Source organism: Bufo gargarizans, chromosome 8 (genome assembly GCF_014858855.1).
Source record: "Bufo gargarizans isolate SCDJY-AF-19 chromosome 8, ASM1485885v1, whole genome shotgun sequence".
Taxonomy (NCBI): domain Eukaryota; kingdom Metazoa; phylum Chordata; class Amphibia; order Anura; family Bufonidae; genus Bufo; species Bufo gargarizans.
Genome location: NC_058087.1, coordinates 106,864,041 through 106,886,832, shown reverse-complemented (window position 1 = coordinate 106,886,832; position 22,792 = coordinate 106,864,041). Strand labels below are relative to the sequence as shown.

General features: G+C 46.9%; 1 protein-coding gene across 13 annotated transcripts in view; it reads left to right on the top strand.

Moving 5' to 3' along the window:
- The window catches only part of LOC122945246 (asparagine synthetase domain-containing protein 1-like), a 178,292-nt gene that overhangs the window by 17,582 nt on the left and 137,918 nt on the right, over window positions 1-22,792 (top strand). For all 13 annotated transcript variants that reach the window (XM_044304251.1, XM_044304253.1, XM_044304254.1 and 10 more), the window contains exon 2: window positions 12,216-12,269. Coding sequence is in view for 8 of the 13 variants with exons in the window: in XM_044304260.1 (XP_044160195.1) it covers window positions 12,216-12,269 (54 nt within the window). In the remaining 5 variants the exon portion in view is untranslated. The remainder of the gene's footprint in view (window positions 1-12,215; window positions 12,270-22,792) is intronic.

The window sequence follows — 22,792 nt, the reverse complement described above, 5'->3', positions numbered from 1 at the left end:
CAGCATTAGCAATGCGCCGCACAGACCTATGAGAAGGAGCGACCGCCGGCCACAGCGCACGTGAGTATAATGCGCTGCTCTCTGCTCACTACTAACATACCATGGCAGCCAGGACTTAAGCAGCGTCCTGGCTCCCATGGTAACCGATCGGAGCCCCAGCATTACACTGCTGGGGCTCCGATCGGAACTGACACTGCCACCAATGATTAATACTGGGGAGGGAGGGGGGGGGTTGCGTTACCAGAGGGGGCAGATCAGAGGCTGGGGGGAGGGGGGGGGGAGGCAGATCAGGAGGGGGGGGGAGGCAGATCAGGAGGGGGGGGGAGGCAGATCAGGAGGGGGGGGGAGGCAGATCAGAGGCTGGGGGGAGGCAGATCAGAGGCTGGGGGGAGGCAGATCAGAGGCTGGGGGGAGGCAGATCAGAGGCTGGGGGGAGGCAGATCAGAGGCTGGGGGGAGGGGGGAGGGAGATCAGAGGCTGGGGGGAGGGGGGAGGGAGATCAGAGGCTGGGGGGAGGGGGGAGGCAGAAGGCAGATCAGAGGCTGGGGGAGGGAGATCAGAGGCTGGGGGGAGGGAGATCAGAGGCTGGGGGGAGGGAGATCAGAGGCTGGGGGGAGGGAGATCAGAGGCTGGGGGGAGGGAGATCAGAGGCTGGGGGGAGGGAGATCAGAGGCTGGGGGGAGGGAGATCAGAGGCTGGGGGGAGGGAGATCAGAGGCTGGGGGGAGGGAGATCAGAGGCTGGGGGGAGGGAGATCAGAGGCTGGGGGGAGGGAGATCAGAGGCTGGGGGGAGGGAGATCAGAGGCTGGGGGGAGGGAGATCAGAGGCTGGGGGGAGGGAGATCAGAGGCTGGGGGGAGGGAGATCAGAGGCTGGGGGGAGGGAGATCAGAGGCTGGGGGGAGGGAGATCAGAGGCTGGGGGGAGGGAGATCAGAGGCTGGGGGGAGGGAGATCAGAGGCTGGGGGGAGGGGAGAGGCAGATCAGAGGCTGGGGGGAGGCAGATGGAGAGAGAGTGGTTAATGGAGGCTGCAAGCACCACCTTGGCATGTATAAAGTTATTGGTTTAGAGAGGGGTTAATGAAGGCACCTCCAAGGTGCTTTCATTAACCTCTTCAGACCAATAACTTTATACATGCCTAATGCCAAGGTGCTTCCATTAACCCCTCCAAACCCAATGGGCATGTATAAAGTTATTGGTTTGGAGGGGTTAATGGAAGCACCTTGGCATTAGGCATGTATAAAGTTATTAACCCCTTCAAACCAATAACTTTATACATACCTAATTACGTACGTTATTTTAAGTAGCTTTTTCTTATTAGATTACTCGATGAATCGAGAAATATAATCGATAGAATACTCGATTACAAAAATATTCGTTTACTGCAGCCCTACCCCAGACCATTATGGTGCTCCCCTCCACTGTGGTGCGTAGAAAACATCTCAGGTGGGATCTGCTTGTCATGCCAATAACGTTGGAAACCATCAGGACCATCAAGGTTAAAAAAAAATTCTTCCACTTTTGAATGTCCCATGTTTGGTGCTCTCTTGCAAAGTCCAAACTAGCAGTTCTGTGGCGTTCAAGGAGATGAGGTCTTTGAATACGTTTTGTTTTTGAAGCCCTTCAGTCTCGGATGCCGTCTGATGGTTATGGGGCTGCAGTCAGCACCAGTAAGGGCCTTAATTTGCGCTGAGTATCGTCCAGTGTCTTGACGGACAGCCAATTGGATCCTCCGGCTCAGTGCTGATGACATTTTTTGGGGTCTTCCACTTGACTTTTTTGTTCCATAACCCTCAGGATCATTTAAGAAATTCCAAATGACTGCATTACTGCGTCCCACCTCTCGCTGTGAGAGACCCTGCTTATGCAGTTCAACAACCCGACCGCGTTCGAAAAGGGAGTTTTTTTGCCTTTGCCATCACGTGTGACTAAATGACAATGAATCCACACCTTTGCACAGATTTGGCCTTTTAAAGGCATGTGGTCCTAAAATTTGGATCAGCTGAAAAACAGCCTGTTTCAGTTTAATCGTTATTTTCAATTGGGCATTTTTCAGACTTGGGAGTCCATTACCCTGAACCCTTGGGTCCCTGACATCATAAAATTCGGATACCGAATCGAACTTACTTCATCTCCCCCAAACTGCTTCATTGTTACCAATCCAAATTCCTTCAACATACGCAAAAAGATTCTGCAAGGAATTCAAAGCCTTCTGGCGATGGATGTGATAGTACGGGTCCCATCAACACAGCTAGGACAGGGGTTCTATTCAAATCTTTTTCTGGTAGAGAAAAAATAGGGCTCAGTCCGTACGATTATAAACTTAAAAGCCCTGAACAAGTTCATAATTTATCGGAAATTCAGGATGGAATCCCTAAAGTCCCTGATTCCTTTAACAAAACTGTGATGTGAACCCAGCCTAACTGACAGGAACAAAGCTGAACAGTCCCCATTGACTATGAAGGAATCTGTTCAGTTTCCATTTGTGATCTGTCTTTTTACCAGATAAAAGTCCTGCATGTAAGGCTTTTTCGTCTGCAACAGAGGCCCCGAACGGAGCCGCCTACGTATTATGTATCTGAGTTACCAACATAACGACAACTCAAACACACCTCAGTTTCTTTAGCAAGACAGTGGTCATCTTGGAGGTGTGCTGGGGGTCGTTATCATGTTGAAATACTGCCCTGCGGTCCAGTTTCCAAAGGTAGGGGATCATGCTCTGCTTCAGTATAACAGTACATGTTGGCATTCATGATACCCTCAATGAACTGTATAGTAGTATTCCCACAGACGGCAGCACTCATGCACCCCCAAACCATAACACTTCCACCACCATGCTTGACTGTAGGCAAGACATACTTCTCTTTGTACTACTCACCTAGTTGCCACCACACACCCTTAACACAATCTGAATCAAATAAGTTTATCTTGGTCTTATCAGACCACAGGACATGGTTCCAGCAATCCATGTCCTTAGTCTGCTTGTCTTCAGCAAACTGTTTGCAGGCTTTCTTGTGCATCGTCTTTAGAAGAGGCTTCCTTCTGGGACGACAGCCATGCAGACCAATTTGATGCAGTGTGCGGTGTATGGTCTAAACACTGACAGGCTGACCCCACCCCTTTAACCTCTGCAGCAATGCTTGCAGCACTCACATGGCAATTCTGACAACTTCTGGTTATGACGCTGAGCACTCAGCTTCTTTGGTCTTGGCCACCGTGCTGCAGCTCAGTTTCAGGGTGTTGGCCATCTTCTTAAAGTGTAGGCTATCTTTATGTTGAGCAACAATTATTTTTTTCCAGATCCTCAGAGTTCTTTGTCATGAGGTGCTATGTTAAACATCCATTGACCAGTATGAGAGAGTGTGAGATTGATACACCAAATTTAACACATCAAGGATGCCTATTATCATCTTCCAATTTTCCCGGGACACCAGAAGTACCTCAGAGTGGCGTTGTATTTTCAGCAGCAACTTAGACATTTCCAATTCCAGGTGTTACCCCTTGGAATTTCTGTCCCTGAGAATATTTACAAAGCGGGTTTCATAGATGGCAGCACATATAAGAGAAAAAGACATCTTGTTCATACCGTATTTGGACAATTTTCTTATTGTAGCTCCTTCAAGTCAAAGCTGTTTGTTTCAGATTCAACAGGTGATGCAGATCTTGTTATCCCTCAGATAGGTCTTAAACGAGAAGAACACTGTTTCCTGGGGATAATGTTAAACTCAGAAGTTCAGAGATCCTTTTTTACTCTGGTGAAAGTCCAGAAAGCAGTGGTCCACTCCCTAATAAAGAGCCCTTGAGTTTCTATAAGAAAGGGGATGTCGGTATTCCTGGAAACCCTGGATTCCTGTATCTTGGCAGTACAGTGGGCCCAGGTGCATTGCAGAGCCCTTCAGTGGGAAATCTTGAGAGCATGGTTGTGTGAGGCGAGGGATTTGGAGAAAATGTTTCTGGTCTCAGTTCAAACGTGTCGGGCCCTAGATTGGTGGCTTTCTCTGGGCACTGTAACTCAGGGTGTTCCTTTGGAGAATTGAAAATCCCCTAGTGATCCCTACAGGTGCCAGCCCAACAGGTTGGGGGGCTCAAATGGGGAAATTTTACTTCAGGGTTTGTGGGATTGCCTGATCTCAGACAGTTCTTCCAACTTGAAGGAACCCATGGCAGTCTTCGAGAAGGCTGGACAGTTGGAAAGTAGATTATTTGAGTCGTCGGACTCTGGATCAAGTCCATTTTTTCCAAGGACTTCCGGCTCTGTGGTATTCCACCGATAGATTTGTTTGCCACCTGAGCGAACAAGAAGATGGAGAAATGTTTCTCCCTGTCCCCAGCGGACCTTTCTTGCACACTAGACCCTTTCTTCAGCCTTGGAGCCAGGAGCGGTTATATGCGTTTCCCCATCTTCAGATTATTCCCAGGGTTTTGGGAGGATAAGGGTAGAGAGGGCAGAGGTACCGTAATACTCATTGCCCTTTTCTGGCCCTGTCAAGCATGGTTTTCCTGCTGAAGATCCTGTCTGTAGCAGAACCCTGGGTTCTTCCGGAGATTCTAGATCTTCTTATGCAGGGCCCAATTGTTCACCTCCCAATAAAAGGGCTCCACTTGATGGCGTGGCTTTTGAGTTGGTAGATAAGTGGTTATCAGATTTGGTTATCTCTACCATGTTGAAATGAGTAGGAAACCAGTAACAGCCAGGATATATGCCAGAACATGGTCTGCATTTTTTAGATTCTTGGGAATTTGTCTCTCTACTATATGTCAGCTTGAGCTCCCAAGGGTTCTTGACTTTTTCCAGATGGGTGTAGCTAAGGGTCTAGCACTGAGAACATTGAAGGTACAGGTGGCAGTGCTAGTAGGTTAGCTTGTCATCCTTGGATTGTTAGTTTCTGTAAATCTGTGTTTAGGGGTCTGCCTTCTAGAATGCTTAGGACCTCCTTTGGATCATAGCATTGTGTTGCAAGCTTTAGTTAAACAATCCTTTCAACCTCTGGATGCCTTGTTTATTAAAATTCTGACTTGGAAATTTATTTTTCTGGTTGCCATTACCTGTGCCAGAAGGATAGGAGAACTTCAGCTGCTCTCCATAAGTCCCTCCTATACTATCATTCAGGTAGATAAAATTTGTTTTAGGCACGATCCATCTTTTTTTCCGGAAAGTGGTATCTAACTTCAATAAGGCCCAGGAAATGGTTCTTCCCTCCTTCTGTTCATTCCCAAAAATATAAAAGAAGCTGAGTTTTACTGTCTAGATGTCAAAAGGTGTGTGTATATGTGAGTATCTGCAGGCTACTAAAGACTGGAGGAAATCCTCTTCCTTGTTCGTGCTATTTTTAGGTCAGAACAAGGGGAAGTCAGCTAGGGAAAGGGACTTTTTTTAAATATAATTGGAAGAGGCAAAGGGAAAATCGGGTAGATGGAACAACCCCAAGGGGGTGTGTGTGAGGAAGAGGATTCCTCTTCAACCCAAATAATAGCAAACCTAGAAAACAATGATGCCAAGAGCAGTGGGGGGAAGACTACCTTTGTCCAGGCATACATATTAGGACATCCTCAGACATCATCCACAACTCCCTCCTCCGTGAGGCAAAACTCCCTCCTCCGTCAGCCCAAAGCCAACTCCCTCCTCCGTCAGCCCAAAGCCAACTCCCTCCTACCTCAGGCGTCAGCCCAAAGCCAGCTCCCTCCTACCTCAGGCGTCAGCCCAAAAGCCAGCTCCCTCCTACCTCAGGCGTCAGCCCAAAGCCAGCTCCCTCCTACCTCAGGCGTCAGCCCAAAGCCAGCTCCCTCCTACCTCCAGGCGTCAGCCCAAAGCCAGCTCCCTCCTACCTCCAGGCGTCAGCCCAAAGCCAGCTCCCTCCTACCTCCAGGCGTCAGCCCAAAGCCAGCTCCCTCCTACCTCAGGCGTCGGCCCAAAGCCAGCTCCCTCCTACCTCAGGCGTCAGCCCAAAGCCAGCTCCCTCCTACCTCAGGCGTCAGCCCAAAGCCAGCTCCCTCCTACCTCAGGCGTCAGCCCAAAGCCAGCTCCCTCCTACCTCAGGCGTCAGCCCAAAGCCAGCTCCCTCCTACCTCAGGCGTCAGCCCAAAGCCAGCTCCCTCCTACCTCAGGCGTCAGCCCAAAGCCAGCTCCCTCCTACCTCAGGCGTCAGCCCAAAGCCAGCTCCCTCCTACCTCAGGCGTCAGCCCAAAGCCAGCTCCCTCCTACCTCAGGCGTCAGCCCAAAGCCAGCTCCCTCCTACCTCAGGCGTCAGCCCAAAGCCAGCTCCCTCCTACCTCAGGCGTCAGCCCAAAGCCAGCTCCCTCCTACCTCAGGCGTCAGCCCAAAGCCAGCTCCCTCCTACCTCAGGCGTCAGCCCAAAGCCAGCTCCCTCCTACCTCAGGCGTCAGCCCAAAGCCAATTTGTGGATATATCCTGTGGTCCTTTCACAGAGCTTATACAATTTGACCCCATACCGGGCGCGCTTGCTTGGGATGTATTGTTTGAAGCCAAGGCGCCCGGTAAAATGTATTAGGGACTCCTCTACGCAGATGTTTTGCTTAGGGGTATATAAGTCTGCATAGACCACCTTGTGTTAAGGTGGTCTATGAGGGGCCGAATTTTGTGGAGCCAGTCAAAAGCTGGGTTGCCTCTGGGACGGGAGGTGGTGTTGTCGCTAAAGTGCAGGAAACACAGGATGGCCTCAAATCGTGCCCTGGACATGGCAGCAGAGAACACGGGCATGTGATGAATTGGGTTCGTGGACCAATATGACCGCAATTCATGCTTTTTGGTTAGGCCCATGTTGAGGAGAAGGCCCAGAAAAGTTTTAATTTCGGAAACTTGGACGGGTTTCCACCGGAAAGACTGGGCATAAAAGCTTCCCGGTTTGGCGGCTATAAATTGAGTGGCATACCGATTTTGTTTCTGCCACGACTAAGTCCAAGAGCTCCGCAGTCAAGAACAGCTCAAAAAATCCCAGTGCCGAACCGATCTGAGCTGTCTCAACCCGAACTCCAGACTGGGCGGTGAAAGGGGGAACTAATGGTGCGGCTGAAGTTGGGGGCTGCCAATCAGGGTTTGCCTGCACCTCAGGGATTCTAGGGGCTCTATGGGCCTGTCTGTGCGGTGGCTGCGATGGGGGAACTACTGCACCTGCCACTGTACCAGCTTCAACTGCCCTTCTGGTGCTCGCCACTTCACCATGTTCTACGGCAGTGCTGATACTAGGTCCAGGATGGGCTGCGCTGCTGGTGTATGCCTCACCACGTAATCCGACAGCGCCAGCCCCACTCTGCTGCCCTTGAAGTGGATCCTGCGCAACTTGTGGTCTAGCAACACGGGCCCGGGTACGCCTGGTGGTATCAGGGACCTCAACCTCCTTGTCCGAACTTTGGGTCAGACTGCCACTGCTTTCTACAGGTTCATATTCTGACCCGCTGGATTCGTCAGATGAGGGTTCTCATTTCTCATCCGGCTGGGACAGAAGTCTGTAGGCCTCTTCAGAAGAATACCCCTTTTTTGCCATTTGGACTACTAAATTTAGAGGGTATTCCCTGAGACTACCCAACAAAAAAAAGCAAGCCTGTCTTACAAATGGGAGGCTAGCGAAGTACCGGAGGCCGCTGCGATTGATAAAAAATATCAAAACTGATTTTTTTTATCGCTGCAGCGATTGTAAAGTAATTGTACAGTGATCAAAAAAATAAATAAAAATTGTCACTGCGGCGGGGCTGGCGTGGGTGAACGCGCATGTAGGCGACCAATCAGGCCTGATCGGGCAAACACTGCATTTTGGGTGGAGGGCGAGCTAAGGTGACACTAATACCATTATAGATCTGACTGTGATCAGTTCTGATCACTTACAGATACTATAACAGTACAAATGCTGATTAGTGATACGCTAATCAGTGACTGCGGTGGGGTGGGCGCAAAATGATCGCTAACTACCTAACCAAGGGGCATAAACTATCCTAAAACCTAACAGTCAATACCAATGGAAACAAAAAGTGACAGTTTACACTGATCACTTTTTTCCCTTTCATTAGGTGATTGACAGGTGCGATCAAGGGGTTAATTGGGGTGATGGGAGATGATCTGGGGCTAAGTGTACTGTTGGTGTGTACTCAATGTGAACTGTGCTCCTCTGCTTGAACCAACCGACAAAAAGGACCAGCAGAGGAGCACAGCAGCCATTTAACACATTAGTAACATAGTACATAAGGCCGAAAAAAGACATTTGTCCATCCAGTTCGGCCTGTTATCCTGCAAGTTGATCCAGAGGAAGGCAAAAAAAAAAAAACCCTGTGAGGTAGAAGCCAATTTTCCCCACTTTAGGGAAATTAAAAATTCCTTCCCAACTCCAATCAGGCAATCAGAATAACTCCCTGGATCAACGACCCCTCTCTAGAAGCTATATCCTGTAATATTACACTCCAGAAATACATCCAGGCCCCTCTTGAATTCCTTTATTGTACTCCCCATCACCACCTCCTCAGGCAGAGAGTTCCATAGTCTCATTGCTCTTACCGTAAAGAATCCTTTTCTATGTTTGTGTGCAAACCTTCTTTCCTCCAGACGCAGAGTATGTCCCCTCGTCACAGTCACAGTCCTGGGGATAAATAGATGATGGGATAGATCTCTGTACTGACCCCTGATATATTTATACATATTAATTAGATCTCCCCCTCAGTCATCTTTTTTCTAAAGTGAATAACCCTAACTTTGATAATCTTTCAGGGTACTGTAGTTGCCCCATTCCAGTTATTACCTTAGTTTCCCTCCTCTGGACCTTCTCCAGCTCTGCTATGTCTGCCTCGTTTACAGGAGCCCAGAACTGTACACAGTACTCCATGTGTGGTAAGACTAGCGATTTGTAAAGTGGTAGGAATATGTTCTTATCACGGGCATCTATGCCCCTTCTGATGCAACCCATTATCTTATTGGCCTTGGCAGCAGCTGCCCGGCACTGGTTTTTGCAGCTTAATTTGCTGTTTATTAAAATTCCTAGATTCTTTTCCATGTCAGTGTTACCGAGTTTTACCATTTAGTATGTACGGGTGACTTGCATTATTCCTTCCCATGTGCATAACTTTACATTTGTCAGTGTTAAACCTCATCTGCCACTTATCTACCCAAGCCTCCAATCTATCCAGATCCCTCTGTAGTAGTATACTGTCCTCATCAGTGTAAATTACTTTACACAGTTTAGTGTCATCTGTGAAAATTGATACTTTACTATGCAAGCCTTCTACAAGATCATTAATAAATATATTGAAGAGAATAGGGCTGAATTCTGACCCCTGAGGTACCCCACTAGTGACAGTGACCCAATCTGAGTGTGTACCGTTAATAACCACCCTCTGTTTTCTATCATTGAGACAGTTACTTATCCACATACAGACTTTTTCTCCCAGTCTGACTTTCTAATTTTATATACTAACCTTTTATGTGGTACAGTGTAAAATGCTTTGGAGAAGTCCAGATATACGACATCCATTGATTCGCCGCTGTCAAGTCTAGAACTTGCCTCCTCATAGAAACTGATTAAATTAGTTTAGCATGACCGATCCCTCACGAAGCCATGCTGATATAGCGTTATTTGCTTATTTTCATTGAGATGCTCTAAGATAGCATCTCTCAGAAAACCTTCAAACAGTTTACCCACAACAGATGTTAAACTTACCGGCCTATAGTTTCCAGGCTCTGTTTTTGGACCCTTTTTGAATATTGGCACCACATTTGCCATGCGCCAAACCTGTGGGACATTCCCTGTCAGTATAGAGTCTGCAAATATCAGAAATAAGGGTCTGGCGATTTTGTCTATTTTAATCTTTTTAAGTCGCTGATGTACTTCTTCCTGGGTCAGACAGGGCACTTTTAATGGGGAATTTTATTTTTACATTCTGAATGTCATCTGACAGTTTATTTTCCTCAGTGAATACATTGGAGAAAAAAATATTTAACAGCTTTGCTTTATCCTCGTCGCTCTCTGCGACTCCCCCCTCATTACTCTTTAAAGGGCCGACACCTTCAGATTTATACTTTTTAACATTTATATAATTGAAGAACATTGGGTTAGTTTTACTCTTTGGCAATTAATCTCTCGGTCTCTAGTTTGGCTGCTTTTATTTGTTTTTTACATGTTCTATTTTTTTCCTTAGGCCCCTTTCACACGGGCGAGTTTTCCGTGCGGGTGCGATGTGTGCGGTGAACGCATTGCACCCGCACTGAATCCTGACCCATTCATTTCTATGGGACTGTGCACACGAGCGGTGATTTTCACGCATCACTTGTGCGTTGCGTGAAAATCGCAGCATGCTCCTCTTTGTGCGTTTTTCACGTAACGCAGGCCCTATAGAAATGAATGGGGTTGCGTGAAAATCGCATGCATCCGCAAGCAAGTGCCGATGCGGTGCGATTTTCACGCATGGGTTCTAGGTGACAGTCTATTCACTGTATTATTTTCCCTTATAACATGGTTATAAGGGAAAATAATAGCATTCTGACTACAGAATGCATAGTATAATAGTGCTGGAAGGGTTAAAAATAATAAAAAAGTTAACTCACCTTCTCCTCTTGTTCGCGTAGAGGCCGGTCTGTTCTTTAGCTGTGGGCTGAAGGACCTTTGATGACGTCAGATCACATGCTCCATCACCATGGTGATAGACCATGTGATTGGAGCATGTGATCTGACATCACCTCAGGTCATTCAGTCCACAGCTAAAGAACAGACCGGAATCTACGCGAACAAGAGAAGAAGGTGAGTTAACTTTTTTATTATTTTTAACCCTTCCAGCACTATTATACTAAGCATTCTGTATTCAGAATGCTATTATTTTCCCTTATAACCATGTTATAAGGGAAAATAATACAATCTTCAGAACATCAATCCCAAGCCCGAACTTCTGTGAAGAAGTTCGGGTTTGGGTACCAAACATGCGCGATTTTTCTCACGCGAGTGCAACGCATGACAATGTTTTGCACTCGTGCGGGCTCTTATCCGGGCAAAAAAAACTCACGCCCGTGTGAAAGAGGCCTTATAGTTTTTCAGTGCTTCCGTGCTACCCTCCTGTTTCATGTATTGCTTTCTTTACAGTTCTATTTATCCACATTGGTTTCTTTTTGTTCCTTAACCTTTTATTCCCATACGGTATGTACCTCTCACAATGAGATTTTAGGATGTTTCTTTAAAGATATCCCATTTTGTCGCTGTATTTTTATTTAAATTTCGCTTTTTTGAAGTTTGGTATTTTTGTTCCTCCCTGTAGAAATGCTCTTTTGAATGATAATTGGAAGGTTATTACTTTATGGTCACTATTTCCCAGATGTCCCCCAACCTGCACGTCTGTTGTTCTGTCAGGCCTATTGGTTAATACTAAGTCCAGTATGGCCGTCCCTCTAGTCGGGTCCTGAACCAGTTGGGAGAGATAATTGTCTTTGGTTATTGCCAAGAACCTGTTTCCCTTATGAGATATAAAAGTTTCAGTTTCCCAGTCTATATCTGGGTAGTTGAAGTCCCCCATAATTACCACCTCATTATGATTTGCCGTCTTGTCTATCTCGCCTTATCTATCTTGTATAAATATAATGTGTTAGATGGCTTCTGATTTGTTTTATTGAAAATCATCAGCCTGCCAGCGACGATCATTGGCTGGCAGGCTGATGACGAACTTGTCCTGAAACTTTTGCCGGCCCGCGATGCGCATGCGTGGGCCGGCTGTGAGCGTCATCTTGCGAGATGACTCATAGATGGGTGACTGTGCCTGAGTGAGCCGCCTCCGGAACGCGATCCTGCGTTAGGCGGACGGAGGCGGTTAAAAACCTTCAAACAGTTTACCCACGACAGATGTTAAACTTACTGGCCTATAGTTTCTGGGCTCTGTTTTTGGACCCTTTTTGAATATTGGCACCATATTTGCTATGAGCCAATCCTGTGGAACACCCCCTGTCAGTATAGTGTCCTTAAGTATCAGAAATAAGGGTCTGGCTATGACATTACTTAATTCTCTTAGGATATGTTGGTGTATGCCATCTGGACCTGGCGATTTGTCTATCTTAATCTTTGGCGGATACAGAGAGATCTGGATGACCTGTTGGATCTGAATAACGCTAGTGTTAAACTAGCCTAACTTGTATTCACAAGTTATGTGTATAGTGTGTGTGTGTGTGTGTGTGTGTGTATATATATATATATATATATATATAATCTCTATAATAATTTTTTTTTTTCCCCCGTACAGTTTAAAGAACAGAAGGTGATTATTGAGGAGTTGTCAAATCTAAAGAAAGATAGGGTAAGTTACTAACATTGCATTATGTTAAACGTATTAACTAGAGATGAGCGAAATTCCAAATTTATCCGCAGCGAATTGCGTTAAAAAACGACTATTTCCTTTATAGTGGTGTAGAACACTGTGCCTTGCAGTAACATGGATATGGAGTCTTCTTTGGTATTGAAATAATACTGTGAGTCCATATGGCATGCAAATGACAGGGGTCGCACTTAGAATCACTGCACACTTCACTTATTTGGACAGTCACGGGACCAAAACTGACCACATAACTCAAGTATGAACTCAGCCTTACAGGTCGATGTTAGCGCCAATAAGAAGCACACTCCTTTACACCGTCGTCAGCTGATTCCACATAGATGTCTACAGATCACTGATTAATTTGCCCTTCCTCTGATCTGTCAGACAATAACCCACAAAAAACGGACCCTGTCTGTGGAGCATACACCTTTACTCGTCAGCATTTGCTCAATAATCCATCAGTATTGCTAATGCCCAAAAAAACATGAGTGGATCTAAAACAGAGATGACACGCGAATAGAATATTTGCATGTCTTCTGTGTTTTGTACCCACCCACGGCTACCAAATCGTAAGACAATTCTGATGGGTCCATACAGGCCTTACCGCTGCTACACAGACAGGATCCGTTGTGCGTCTCATTTTTCCTTCCTTCTGACAGATCAGAAGAAATGTCAAATAAATGATGATGTCAGCCAGGCCAAATAGTGGCCCAGTCATGAAGTGGGGAGGGTGGGTACAGCATGAGAACTCTACAGAGCACACCTATGACATGGTGGTGAGGTGGAAGCAGCGTGAGGAGACCACAGAGTGGCCCAATCACAGGGTCTGGAGTTGGCAGCAGTATGAGGAGGCCACCGAGTGGCACAATGACCGAGTCTGGAGGTGGCAACAGCAGCAGCATCAGAAGGATACCACAGAGTGGCAAGGTGATATAGTGTGGATATGGCAGCAGCATCAGGATACCTCAGAGTGGCAAGGTGACATACTAAATGGTAAAACACTGGGTAACACTGACATTAAAAAGGATCTAGGAATTTTAGTGAACAGCAAACTAAGCTGTAAAAAACAGTGTTAGGCAGCTGCTGCCAAGGCCAATAAGATAATGGGTTGCATCAAAAGGGGCATAGATGCCCGTGATGAGAACATAGTCCTGCCACTTTACAAATCACTGGTCGGTAGTGCGCCTTGAGAGGGGTGTGTACCAGAAAAGAAAATGCTTGACTAAATTTGAGGCTATTTGGGGTAACTGGATAGATAGGTCAGGATGCTGTAGTTCTTGGTTAGCATTAACAAGGAGTGTTCTGGGTGCCCGATAAGGCTGATCTGGGGAGGTGTCTGTGTATGACCTGGTGATTTGTGAAGTGTGTGGTGTACATTTGTTGGTGTCTGATGTGTGATGTGTGACCGTGGAATGTGTTCCATAACTGTATGGGAGCATAGTTCATTGGGGCTCATTGCCTGTATTATATATCAAAATTAGTGGATCAGGTGCCGATATGATGAGGAGAAAAAGACTTAGGAGGTAGTTATACTCCCATTGCAATGATGTCCTGCTCTTGGACGGTTGGGGAAGGGAGGGGAGGGGGGTGTTTACAGGGATGTTCGTTGAGGGGGAAAGAATAGATAAGTAAAAGTCTAGACCCATTGTGTAAATTTCTACAATGTCTTACGGTCTTAGGATGTATATTATGTACATTGTGCTTATGTGATATTTTGTGCACTTATCCTTTGTACCTGATGTCTTTTTGATGAGTGAATATTTGATTTGACTGTCATTTGATGATGAAAATGAAAAAAAATGATAATAAAAAATTATCTGATTTAAAAAAACAAATCACTGGTCAGACCACACATGGAGTACTGTGTACAGTCGTGGCCAAAAGTTTTGAGAATGACACAAATATTAGTTTTCACAAAGTTTGCTGCTAAACTGCTCTTAGTTAGATCTTTGTTTCAGTTGTTTCTGTGATGTAGTGAAATCTAATTACACGCACTTCATACGTTTCAAAGGCTTTTATTGACAATTACATGACATTTATGCAAAGAGTCAGTATTTGCTTTTGTTGGCCCTTCTTTTTCAGGACCTCTGCAATTCGACTGGGCATGCTCTCAATCAACTTCTGAGACAATTCCTGACTGATAGCAACCCATTCTTTCATAATCACTTCTTGGAGTTTGTCAGAATTAGTGGGTTTTTGTTTGTCCACCCTCCTCTTGAGCATTAACCACAAGTTCTCAATGGGATTAAGATCTGGGGAGTTTCCAGGCAATGGACCCAAAATGTCAACGTTTTGGTCCCCGAGCCACTTAGTTATCACTTTTGCCTTATGGCACGGTGCTCCATCGTGCTGGAAAATGCATTGTTCTTCACCAAACTGTTGTTGGATTGTTGGAAGAAGTTGCTGTTGGAGGGTGTTTTGGTACCATTCTTTATTCATGGCTGTGTTTTTGGGAAAAATTGTGAGTGACCCCAATCCGTTGGATGAGAAGCAACCCCACACATGAATGGTCTCAGGATGCTTTACTGTTGGCATGACACAGGACTGATGGTAGCGCTCACCTTTTCTTCTCCAGACAAGCCTTTTTCCTGATGCCCCAAACAATCGGAAAGAGGCTTCATCAGAGAATATGACTTTGCCCCAGTCCTCAGCAGTCTATTCACAATATTTTCTGCAGAAGATCAATCTGTCCCTGATGTTTTGTTTGGAGAGAAGTGGCTTTATTTGCTGCCCTTCTTGACACCAGGCCATCTTCCAAAAGTCTTCGCCTCACTGTGCGTGTAGATGCGCTCACACCTGCCTGCTGCCATACCTGAGCAAGCTCTGCACTGGTGGCACTCCGATCCCGCAGCTGAATCCTCTTTAGGAGACGATCCTGGCGCTTGCTGGACTTTCTTGGACGCCCTGAAGCCTTCTTAACAAGAATTGAACCTCTTTCCTTGAAGTTCTTGATGATCCTATAAATTGTTGATTGAGGTGCAATCTTAGTAGCCACAATATCCTTGACTGTGAAGCCATTTTTATGCAACGCAATGATGGCTGCACGCGTTTCTTTGCAGGTCACCATGGTTAACAATGGAAGAACAATGATTTCAAGCATCGCCCTCCTTTTAACAGGTCAAGTCTGCCATTTTAACCCAATCAGTCTCACATAATGATCTCCAGCCTTGTGCTCGTCAACATTCTCACCTGAGTTAACAAGACTATTACTGAGATGATCTCAGCAGGTCCTTTAATGACAGCAATGAAATGAAGTGGAAAGGTTTTTTTTCGGATTAAGTTAATTTTTATGGCAAAGAAGGACTATGCAATTCACCTGATCACTCTTCATAACATTCTGGAGTATATGCAAATTGCTATTATAAAAACTTAAGCAGCAACTTTATGTAATTCTCAAAACTTTTGGCCACGACTGTACAGTTCTGGGCTCCTGTGAAGTAGGCAGCCATAGCAGAGCTGGACAGGCTTCAGAGGAGGGCAACTAAAGTAATTATGGGAATGAGGGAATTACAGTACCCTGAAAGATTATCAAAATTGCGGTTATTCACTTTAGAAGAAAGACGAGAGGGAGATTTAATTACTATATATAAATATATCATGGGTTAGTACAGAGATCTCTCCCATCATCTATTTATCCCCAGGACTGTGACTGTGACAAGTGGACATCCTCTGCGCCTCGAGGAAAGAAGGTTTGTACACAAACATAGAAGAGGATTATTTACAGTAAGAGCCGTGAGAGTATGGAACTCTCTGCCTGAGGAGGTGGTGATATTGATTTCACTAAGAGTTCAAGAGGGGCCTAGATGTATTTCTCGTGTGTAATAATATTAGAGGCTATAGCTAGTAGAGAGGGGTTGTTGATCCAGGGAGTTATCTGATTGCCTGAATGGAGTCGGGAAGGAATTTCTTTTCCCCTTAAGTTGGGAAAATTGGCTTCTACCTCACATTTTTTTTATTATTTTTTGCCTTCCTCTGGATCAACTTGCAGGATAACAGGCCGAACTGGATGGACAAATGTCTTTTTTGGCCTTATCTACTATGTTATTATGTTACATAGTGTGGATGTGGCAGCAGCATCAGGATACCACAGAGTGGCAAGGTGACATAGTGTGAAGATGGCAGCAGCATCAGGAGGATACCACATTGGTGATAGAGTGGGGCGGTGGGTGGCAATACCAGTACCCGCTGACGAAGGTGGGTGAAAGACGGAGCACTTTACTTCAGATGTGTGGCATCAGGAGGATAGCAGCATCGGAGCAGAAGAAACCGGTCTCTTTTATTCAAGGTTTGGGTGAGGCGGCATGGATAATCTAATCAGATGCATCAGTCACTGGTTTGTGGAAATCCTGGCTGATCCACGCCTGATTCATCTTGACAAAGGTCAGTCTCTCCACATTTTGGGTAGACAGGTGCGTTCTCCCTGGGGTAACTATGGCCCCTGCCCCACTAAACACCTCCTCTGATGCCACTCTACTAGCCGGGCAGGACAGCTTTTCCAGGGCAAACTCTGCTAGTTGCGGCCACAAATCCAGGTGGCTGCCCAGTAGTCTAGCGGATCTTCAATGTGGGTTAACAGGGTGCTGTCCAAGTATGCCACCACCTGCTGGTTCAGGTCCTGCTCCAGGTCTACATACTACTGCTGGTGAGTAGTTTCTTCCCTATGCGGGTGAAGAAAGCTACTAATCAGCGACTGTAGACTCAGGCTGCTGCTGATGGAGCTGGTACTGCTCCTGCCATCCCATCCCTTACTAGCAGCCATGGCAGTGGACCGTGAGCACAGAGGCCCCCCCCCCCCCCCCCCCCGGGTCAGACCTGCGAGAGGATAGACGGTGGTGCAGATAGACAGCGGCCAACTGACTACATAGTATGTCCCTGTAGTAGTTCAGTTTGTCCTCCTTCTCAGTGTGTGTATAAAAACAAAAAGCCCCCATTTTGGACCGGTAGCGAGGGTCCAAGAAGATGGAGAACCAGAAGTCATCCCTCTGCTGAATGGTGACAATTGGGCTGTCACTACGCAAGCAAGTGAGCATGCATCGGGCCATTTGTGCAAGTGACTCAGAGAGACTCCCTGCCTCCATCTCCACTGCATATTGCCACAGTGTGTCTGGGTCCTCTGTCTAGTCTTCCTCATCGCCCTGTAGCTCCTCTGGCTGCTTCTCCTCTCCTGTCAGCTGAGTAGAAAAAACACCCATTTCTCTACACGTTGCCTGTGCTCCAATGTCCTCCTCCCCCTCCTCTTCCAGTTCAGCCCCCAGAGGGCTCTACAGATCTAGACACCACATCTCCTGTCCCTGACCAGCCACTGTTACCACCGTCTGTTCCAGGACATGAAGCAGTGGAATGACATTCATCCCATAGTCCTAGCGGTTGACAAATAGCGTGGCATCCTCAAAGGGCCTAAGCAAACGCAGGTGTCATGCATGAGCTGCCACTGCCTGACATCGAAGTTACACAGGGGAGTACTCCTATCCTTTTGGATCATTAAGAAATCATGAATGGCCTTTCTCTGTTCGTATAGTCAGTCCAACATATGGAGGTGGAATTCCAACGGGTGGAACTGTCGCATATTAGCCTATGTTGGGGAATGCCGTTCTGCCGCTGCAGCTCAAGGAGGGTGTTGTTTGTGGTGTACGAGTGGCTGAATTGCATGCAAAGTTTTCTGGCCGTTTTTAGGATGTCTTGCAGATGGGTGGAAGACTTCAGGAACCGCTTGACAACCAGATTGAACATGTGTGCCATGCAGGGCTCAGCCCTCCTTTACGCAGCGCCGACAAAATGTTCCTCCCGTTGTCGGTCACCATGGTTCCGATTTTGAGGACATGGTTGAGGATGAGGAGGCAGAGGCGGACATTGTCGCAGGACAAACGGCTTGACAACGTGTAGGCGGAAGCAGTGTGTCCTGGCCAAGTTGCTGGTGTGGCTGTGCAGGAACCACATTCACCCAGTGGGCTGTAAAGGACATGTATTGTCCCTGACCGTAGTTAGAGCTCCACATGTCGGCGCTGCCGTGCAGTTTGGCAGACACCGACAGGCTCAAGGAATGGCCCACCTCCTGTTCTACATATTTGTGCAGTGCTGGTACTGCCTTTTTCTCAAAGAAATGACTGCTTGGGACACCTCAGTTTGGCACAAGTCATCAGTTCTCTGAAAGGTGCAGAGTCCACCACTTGGAACGGGAGGGACTGCAGCACCAGCAACTTGGCCAGGAGCACATTCAGCTTCTGCACCGTTGGATTAGTGCACGCATACTGCTGTCTCTTGGCAGTTGCTTCGGTCATCGATTGCTGATGGAATGACCGACGAGGAGTAGGAGCATCTGGACCAGCAGAAGATGGGAATGACAGACTGCTCCCTTCGGCTGAGGTGGGGGATCCTTCACTGGATGAAACTGGGTGATGCAGTGGTTGCTGCGGCAGGCTGCACCACCACATAGAAGCCACGGTTCTCCCAGGCCACTTTATGGTGACGTTGCATATGTTGACGCAGGGCTGTGGTTCCAACATTGGCACCCTGGCCACTCTTCAGATTCTGCCCACATATTTTACATATGGTCATGTTGACCTCCTCCGGCGGTCCTCCCCCCAACAGTTCGCACTGACTGACTGCTATTGTCGCTGCCTCTGTGAACCCCTGCACCACTACTTCCCGGGCAGGTAGGCAGCTGCGAAACAGGGGTGGTCTACCACGGGCACGTTTGGCTCCCGATCTCCCACTGCTGCCACCCTGCTGACTCCCAGCCATGCTGCCACCTTGCTCGCTCAGCCGCTGCCTCACAAGCAAGCTGCCACCCTTTTCTCCTGATCATGATGAAGCCCCTTCTATACCCGGCTCCCAAGTGCGATTTGGCTTCATCATGAGTAAGTAGTGTCTGCACGTTTCTGATGTCCTCCTCAACGGTCTCTGGGTCAGGAGCCTGACCGCTCGCAACACCACCTCCCACGCCACTCTCCTCATCACTACTTGCCTGCCTAGCGGAGGAAGCAGCAGATGTCTCCTCCAAATCTTGGCTGGGCAGTAGCTGCTGACTGTCCTCTAGTAGCTCGTCCTCTCTGTATAGTTGAGCTGAGCCCACAGCATAGAATACTTCTGTGGCTGAGGGAACAGCAAAATACAGAGGCAGGTTGAGGACAGATGAGGGCACAAGGCCTGCTCCTGGGCCATGCCAACTAAGGGTTGTGTTTGATGCCACTTGGGATGATGTGGATGACAGAGTTAACTAATCAAGAACCGCTGGGTTGCTGGTCAAGACACCACTGCTAGATGACACCGGGAGCTCGGGCCTGTCTCTGTGACTTCTGCTGCCACTCCCCCTTTCTCTGCTGCGACCTTTGCTTACGCCAGAAAAATTTAGGCCTCTGCCACTCCTCTGTGCAAGGCCTGGCACTTCTCTGTCTGACATACTTTTAGCCGAACTAAATAAGGCTACTTTCACACTAGCGTTCTGCTGTCCGCTCGTGAGCTTCGTTTGAAGGAGCTCACGAGCGGAGCAGAACGCTTCCGTCCAGCCCTGATGCAGTCTGAATGGATGCGGATCCTCTCAGACTGCATCAGTCTGGCGGCGTTCAGCCTCCGCTCCGCTCGACTCCGCACAGCCAGGCGGACAGCTGAACGCTGCTTGCAGCGTTCAGCTGTCCACCTGGCCGTGCGGAGGCGTGCGGATCCGTCCAGACTTACAATGTAAGTCAATGGGAACGGATCCGCTTGAAGATGACACCATATGGCTCAATCTTCAAGCGGATCCGTCCCCCATTGACTTTAGATTGAAAGTCTGAACAGATCCGCTCAGGCTACTTGCGCACTTAGAAATTTTTCTAAGTTATTAATGCAGACGGATCCGTACTGAACGGAGCCTCCGTCTGCATTAATATGATCGCATCCGTTCAGAACGGATCCGATCAAGCGCAAGTGTGAAAGTAGCCTAAATTAAAACACCCCTAAAAGCGATAAATATATTTTTCTTTTTGTACTGAAATAGGCCACTAAACGCTTTCTCCACAAATAACTGCAACTGTGAAATGCGTATATATTTATCTTCTTGTACTGAAATAGGCCACTAAACGCTTTCAACACATATAACTGCAGAAGTGAACTGAGAATATATTTTTATTTTTGTACTGAAATAGGCCACTAAAGGCTTTCACTGTGGCAGGCACAGCACTATGAAGTGCCTTTTGCGCTGTGGCATTAGAATAATTTTGATATCTGACTTTGTCTAATCAGACTGTCTATTACTCTGTAATTCCTCTAGCGCCGTTCTATGGAAACAGTAGGTTAAAGAGCACACCAAATGCTTCAAATAACTTCTTTATTAACTTCAACTTTTCATCATATATAGCAGTCTCCGCAGCAGATAGTCCATGTACAAAACACGTGTTGAAAAGATATCACAAAATGGCGGTATGATTAAGATGGTAGACTCACAATAAACAAACATGACCCTATCTGGGAAGGGCTTATACAAATTACCAGAAATAAAGCCTATTTAGGCTAATAACCTCACTTGTCCCAAGATAGTAAAACTTAACTTTTCCCTGTTAGTTCTGAAGCATATTTGCTGCAACTGCAGTGTCAGTCGGGGGTGCACTCCCCATATCTTCACATACTTGGACTCTATCTTAGCATACCAGTGCAATACCGGCCTATATATGTATGTATTGGTAAGGATGATGCTATGCGGCAAATAATGTTTCTCTAGGATTGCTTCACTACTGAGGCATACTCTCCCTCCTGTGACATCATGTTTTGGATGTCATATACCAAATTTTAATAAGAAATACTCTCATACTCCCCCCCCCCCCCCCCCTTCCCCAAGTGGGAGGAAAATGGCAGTGGGTCTTATGGGGTGAAGGCTGCCATTTTTACACCGATAAACCGCCGACCGCAAGCTGCACAGTGCGGCCGGCGTGTATATTACCGAGGGGGGAGGAGGGGCTGAGGGCCGGCCTTTAGTTTTGTAATGGCAGCGGGGCCCGGTGCAGACACTGTATTCTATTGCACCGGGCCCTGCTCACTATATTAATGGTATCTGTAACTGCAGGCAGGCAATGGTTAACTATAGATATGTGGCAGCTTAATTTCCTACGTCACGTGCCTGCGCCGCCTGCTTCATTCATAAAGTGGTCGGAGCATGCACGTGACGTAGGAAGTTACGCTGCCAGTGCCCGCCCAGCCTCCAGCCTGCTATGATCGTAAGTACAGGCTGCTCAGTGCTGGATTGAACATATGTATAGTTAACCATTGCCTGCCTGCAGTTACAGATACCATTAATACAGTGAGCCCCGCTGCCATTACAAAACTAAAGGCCGGCCCTCAGCCCCTCCTCCCCCCTCGGTAATATACACGCCGGCCGCACTGTGCAGCTTGCAGTCGGCGGTTTATCTGTGTAAAAATGGCAGCCTTCGCCCCATAAGACCCACTGCCATTTTCCTCCCATTTTGGGGGGGGGGAGGGGGGGGGCGCTCAGGGGGGGTGAGGGAGGGAGAGAGACAGGGCGAAAAATTCGGTATATGACATCCAAAACATGATGTCACAGTAAATCTGCTTTTGTCCCCAACACAAAACATAGGAAATGTATCAAGGTTATTAGCAGGATTAGCTGTATACACATATAAGCTATACTAGCAACCTAGGACAGGTCTTGGTTAATAACTGCAACAGTGAGTGCATATATATTTTTATTTTTGTACTGAATAGGCCACTAAACTCTTTTTCCGCAAATAACTGCAACAGTGAAGTGCGTATATTTTTATCTTTTAGTACTGAAATACGGCACTAAACGCTTTCACCACATATAACTGCAGAAATGAACTGCGTATATATTTTTCTTTTTCCACAGCTATAAGCCACTAAAGGCTTTTCAACATGGCACTTGCACCCCAAGAACAAATTGCTGGAATGACAGAGCTGTATAATAGCTATTTGGATCCCCAAATAATATTTCCCTTCACTTGTAAATTGCTTTTATAGCACTGTCCCTAGCGCATTCTGACGTCTCTCCCTGCACTAAGATGCCGTGAAATGATTCCTCCCTATCCTTTCCCTGCAGTTATAAACCGTTTTTTCAGGGGTTTTTTTTGTTGTCACAATGAGGTTTTTCCTATTGCTGTCCCTAGCGGCTTCTCACATCAGTCCCTACACTCCGAACGCTTGAAAATGTCTGAATCCAAGATGGCCACAGTATTCATAGGGCTGTGACATCACAGGGCTGACTGCTGATTGGCTGCATGCATTGCATTATGGGTCATCCCGCCTTACCAGAGTTCCTTGCCCCATGTCCTCATACACGTAGCCGCCATTTTAGGAAAAATAGCGATTCGTTACCACTAACTATTATTTGAATAATCGATTAGTTATTGATAATTTCATTGATTAATCGGGAAAAACACCAAAACGCCAAAAAAGGGTTTATATGATTCAATATGATTTTAATATGTTCAAAGGCCATATTAAAACAATTTTAGGACTTGCATAATTATAAAAATTTTGCATTACAGTGTAAAAAATAC